At 40.3% G+C, this 5,835-nt stretch overlaps 1 protein-coding gene across 1 annotated transcript; it reads left to right on the plus strand.

The window, feature by feature from the left end:
* The first annotated feature begins 391 nt into the window (after positions 1-391).
* LOC127080931 (uncharacterized) lies at positions 392-2,014 on the plus strand. The gene has a single exon (XM_051021217.1). The coding sequence runs from the start codon at positions 392-394 to the stop codon at positions 2,012-2,014; it is 1,623 nt and encodes a 540-aa protein (XP_050877174.1).
* Positions 2,015-5,835: the final 3,821 nt, after the last annotated feature.

A 5,835-nucleotide genomic window follows, 5' to 3' on the forward strand; every position in this document is an offset into this window, starting at 1 on the left:
CGGGTATTCTGGGTACAATCAAATATTCATTGCCGAAGAAGATGTCCTAAAAACGGCATTTCATTGCCCTGGAGCCTTAGGTACCTATGAATGGGTAGTGATGCCTTTCGGTTTGAAAAATGCAGGGGCCACTTACCAAAGGGCGATGAATTCGATCTTCCATGATTTCATAGAAACATTTATGCAAGTCTATATAGACGATATTATTGTTAAGTCTATTTCGGAGAAAAGTCATATAGAACACCTTCGAATATCTTTTGAATAAATGAGAAAATATGGTTTAAAAATGAACCCTCTAAAATGTTCTTTTCGTGTGCAGGCTAGGGATTTTCTAGGTTTTATGGTCCATAAAAAAGGGATCAAAATAAACTAGAGTAAAACCAAAGCCATCATGGAAGCGAAAGCGCCATCAACAAAGAAAGGTTTACAGTCACTGCTGGGCAAGATCAATTTCCTAAGGAGATTTATCTCAAACCTTAATGGGAAGACGCAAGCATTTTTGCCTTTGCTTCGACTCGACAAGGAAGTGTTCGAATGGGGGAAAGCTCGGCAAGTGGCGTTCGATAAGATCAAAGCGGACTTGAGCCACCCACCAATTTTGACGCCACCTTGTAGAAATAAAAGTATGAGATTATACATATCTGCATCTGATAAAACCTTAGGGAGCATGTTAGCACAAGAGGATAATAATGGTGTCGATGGAGCCATTTATTACCTCAGTCGGGTTTTAAACGATGCAGAAAGTAGATATAGCATGATCAAAAAGTTTTGTTTATGCTTATATTTCTTCTGTACAAAATTGAAGCATTATATCAAACTTGTTGACGTGTATGTTTCATCTCATTACGATATTATTGAACATATGTTATCTAAACCAATTTTGCATATTCGAATTGGGAAATGGGCATTAGGATTAACTGAATTTTCCTTAACATATATGCCATTAAAAGTTGTGAAAGGCCAAGTGGTAGCAGACTTCATAGTCGATTACTCAATTGACGCTGACGCTTTGAACTATGTTCAATTAGGGTCGTGGAAGTTGTACTTCGACGTATCTAGCCATAAAAATGGAACAGGTGTCGGAGTCATAGATATATCTCCAAATAAAATTCCAATGACATTCCAATATAAAGTAGAAGGCATTTGTTCGAATAACGAAGCTGAATACAAATCCCTCATAGCAGGACTTGAAATGTTGTTGGAATTGGGGGCAACTAAGGTCGAGATAATGGAAGACTTAGAGTTAGTCATAAAACAGATCACGAAAGAATATAGATATGTTAAGGAGAATCTGATCATGTATTTTATTATCTCCAGTCGATTGTTAAAAAGGTTCAAAATGGTTTATATTCGACATATACCACAAATAGAGAACATGATAGCTAATGACCTGGCTCAAATTGCATCCGGGTACAAAATTTTGAAGGAAAAGTTGCACAAAGTCATAGAACTCAGAGGAAAGGTGGTGGCAACCAGATTAACTCCCTTTGATTTAGAAAAGACAAGATTAGGATGTGTTGATGAAGGAAATTTTGAAATATTGGCGATAGACAGTTTGGCGGATGAAGACTGGGGAAAGCCAATAGTAGTATACCTACAGAATCCCACAGCCTCTACTGATCGAAGAACTAGGTATCGAGCATTGAGTTACGTTCTTTTGGGTTCAGAGTTGTTTAAGAAATCTCTAGAAGGAATTCTGCTGAAATGCCTTAGTGAGTCAGAGGCATACTTGTCCCTTTCAACTATACATAGTGTAACATGTGGGGTACACCAAGTCGGTCATAAGATGAAATGGCTTTTATTTCGGCAAGGAGTGTATTGGCCTACTATGTTGAAAGACTATGTTGAATTCGCAAAAGGATGTCAAGAGTGTCAGGTGCATGCAGGCATACAAAATGTCCCTGCAAGTGAATTACATTCTATCATCAAACCATGGCCATTTAGAGGTTGGGCTTTGGACTTGATTGGAGAAATTCGACCTCCCTCATCGAAAAGCAAAGATACATATTGGTAGGAATTGATTATTTCATAAAATGGATTGAAGCCATACCCTTGCCAAATGTGAGCCAAGAGGATGTGATCGAATTCATTCAAAAACATATTATTTATAGGTTTGGAATTCCAGAAACAATCACAACGGATCAAGGACCAGTATTTACTGGTCAAAAAATGAAGGAATTCGCCATGGACATAGGTTTCAAATTGTTAATGTCAACACCCTATTATGCTCAGGCCAATGGACAAGCCAAAGCTGCCAATAAGGTGATCATTGATTTTATTAAAAAAACATGTAGGGAAGAAGCCTAAGAATTGGCACAGGACTTTGGACCAAATTTTATGGGCATGTCGTACGTCTCCTAAAGAGGCTACTAAGTCGACCCCCTTTCGCCTAACTTTTGGCCATGATGTTGTCTTGCCAGTAGAAATCCACCTACAATCCCTAAGGATTCAGAGACAACACGAACTTCCAACGGAATCATATTGAAGCATGATGTTGGATGAATTGGTCTATTTGGACGAGGAAAGGTTAAGTGCCTTAGAATTACTAAGGCAACAAACGAAAAGGATAGAAGTCTCTTATAATAAGAAAGTGAAAGTTAAAATTTTTACGCCTGAAGATTTGGTCTGGAAAGTGATCCTTCCAATGGATCGAAAAGATAGAGCCTTGGGGAAGTGGTCCCCAAAGTGGGAATGCCTTTTCCAAATTCTGCAGATCTTTTTTAATGGTTCCTATAAGATCGAAGAGCTCAACGAAGATAGGAGGATTCTAAGAGTAAACGGGAAATATTTGAAAAAATACAAACCGACAATCCAAGAAGTAAAAATAAGAGACGAGTAATCGCGTAAATAAAGCAAAATCCAAAATGGTCAAAGTGCCAAAATGGTAATAATAAAGTCCGAAGGCCAGAAGACCAATATTCATTACAAGGAGAAATTTTGTTACATCATAAGATAAATAAGAATAACATTAAAAGGGAAGATTGGCTTTAATCTGAAGATACTTGACTTTGAGGAGCTCCAGTCATTTTTCGCACAAATATCTTTTTGAGTGCAGGAGTTTGACATCCGATTCAAGCTGTCGAGCTTTTTTGACAAACTCCATGCCAAGTGATAGATTCTGAGCCATCGAAGCGTCATCAAATTCCATTAGTTGTTGCTTGTCCTTTTCAGCATCAGAGATTTTAGCCTGCAGTTCTGATATTTGTTATCTCCAGGAAGCGATGTTGCGATCATGAGCATCAACCTTGTCTTTATTCTTTTGCTTGGTCTGTTCCGACTCCATTGCCTTATTGGTATATTCGGTAGCAGCATCCCAAGTTGCAGCCTTAGAATCATATTTTTTTCTCTATTTACCTCGTAAGGTGAGGTAGCGACTTGTGACCCGCAACAGCTTGGTCGATCATGGTCCCTATCTCTAGAATAATGTTTGCCACTTCAGGGGAGGCTTCTAGAAAATCCACCTGGCTAAGAAGAGCTTTAAGAGTTAAAGAGGCAGAAGGATCAGCCAGCAGCAACAGAAACAAGTCACCCTTAACTACTTTGTCCTTGATTTTAGAAAGGATTTCGCCTGCAGGGGTGCTCGAAGGCCGATCTTCTGACACTAAAGTGTTATGACTTTGATCAGAAGAACTCTCCCTACAATTTAGAATCGCCTTTAAATACTACAGTGGCTTACTTCGCTTCAAGATAGCTAACTTTTCTGCAAAAAGAGCACCAATGCTACTTGACGAAACGCCAACCGTCAGATTGTCAGCCATTGCAGGGGTTTGAGTTCGAGCATGTTCTTCACCTGCATTGGCTCTTCCTTCTGTTTGTCCCTCGATGTTATCAGGGTTAGTCTCCAGATTTCCTTCAGTCGCTTATTCTACCACCATGTCTTCGACGCCCCATCCTTTCTCTGAGGCTCATTCATTTCTTCCGCTGTATGTAGACCAGCCCTGGGGGTTTCCTCATCCTCAGCTAGTATATCCTCAGCCATAGAGACTCGATTACCTTGGGCCTCATTTTCTTTGCTCGAGTCAGTCTCATGACCACAGTCATTGGTATGAGAATGTTGAGTAGTAGTTTTTTGTGGCGAAGCGTCGAGATTACTGGTTGGAGGTTGATTAATCTCGCTCATGGACCCCTTTTCCGAGGATGGTCGATAGGTAGGTTCGTCAGCGCTGTTCAAAACATTTGGCACAGAGGTAGGCTTGGAGGAAGCAATTTTCTTGGGAAGAATAATAATGCCCGCATCACCCTAAAATCAATACAATCAGAATGTGTAAATGACTAAAAGAGGAAAACAAGTGAAATAAAGTGAAGAGAAGTGTGTGGTACCTTATAACATTCGACCTCGGGGCTAGAATTGTCGCTCGCACTTTGAGTCGCTGCTTCGGTTGATTCAGAGGATCAATGGGTTTCGGCTGTGGCTTTTTTTCCTCGAAGTGAGATCCAGAACAGGAGACATGTCATCTTCTTCAAAATCCATGATGAAGGGGGTAATAGTAGGTTTTCAGATTCTTAGCGGACTCACCGGAGGTTTTTGAGCAACCTGAACCAAGCATTAATGTTATATCATCAATATATAACAAGGATAAAGAAACAAGGAAAGAGAGGTACCTTTTCAGATTTTCTACTTCCTTCAACCTTCGAGTTGATGGGTGTTTTGTTGGTGTCTTTTTTTGGAGGGGATCTTGATAGCTAGACAAAAACAAGAAGAAATGGTCAGCATTAGCTAAAAGCAAGTCAAAGGGAATCTACTTCGAAGTAAGTCCCTTGTATCACACCTTCATATATGTCCTATTCGATTTGGACATCTTTGATTCCTATATGAAGGTGCCCTTTGAAACTGCCTAAAGTGTGTTTAGTCGCAACCACCCCCTGAGCCTTTTTCTGAGATTGTTGTCGAAGGATTAATAGAGTCTCCACAAATGAACCAATCTGGAAATGCAGGTGCAAGAGCCACTCTGAAGTCAGCATTTGGCAGTGGAGGAATCTTTGGGCGAAATAGGTCAAGAGTCGTTTCATAAAGTTTCTCGCGAGGAACGTATGAGTGAATCTTTAAAGTTTCCATTTTCATTGAAAATTTCTCTTTGAGTGTAACAGCTGCTTCGCGGATGGTTCGACTAAGATCATTAGGTTGATAGGCAGTTTCAAAGTAGTTTTGAAAAGCTTGAATTTCTTTTATAAGTGTATAAGTACCTTTCTTGGTCTTTTCCTACACAAGGAGAAAAACTTTGTCAAACAGTTGAATAAAGGAAGTAACATCGCAAAATTCCTCGATGTAATACTTAGCCCACCACTTCCCAAATTCTCGACTTCTAAGGAAGCTAGGCTCAAAATGAAATGGAGTCAACTAGGTCCTGCCAGTATACTTGGCTATTTGTCTGAAAGCCGTGGTTTCAGTATGAACGACATTATGAAGTAGGAGGCTACTTTTTTCGTTGTATAGGCACTTAGGGAGGACCTGAACCAACCCAAATTGTCGAGCAACAAGGTTGGGCTGGTAATTTATCAGTGTGACTTGGATTTTCGAAGGGTTAAATCGAAGGGTAAGGATCCGAGGCGTCAAGAAGGCTTCCAAAATTAGCAAGGATTATGTCTCTTACTTTTTAGATGAAGAGGGGAAAGTCCTGGTAAACCACTTAGGGCCAACTTTCCTGAGAGCGAAGGGAGCCATACTCGATGTAAATGTATGACGTTTAGCGAACATCATGATGTAACTCATGAGACTTGGTTTGAGACCCTGTCCTTCGTCCCTAGGGGTTAGTTGAGCTAGCCTTGGTCCTTCGACCCTCCTATGCCGGATTCCTTCGGCATCTTCGTCGACGAGGCCTTTACTTGGCAGATTGG

Source organism: Lathyrus oleraceus, chromosome 5 (genome assembly GCF_024323335.1).
Source record: "Lathyrus oleraceus cultivar Zhongwan6 chromosome 5, CAAS_Psat_ZW6_1.0, whole genome shotgun sequence".
NCBI classification, from domain to species: domain Eukaryota; kingdom Viridiplantae; phylum Streptophyta; class Magnoliopsida; order Fabales; family Fabaceae; genus Lathyrus; species Lathyrus oleraceus.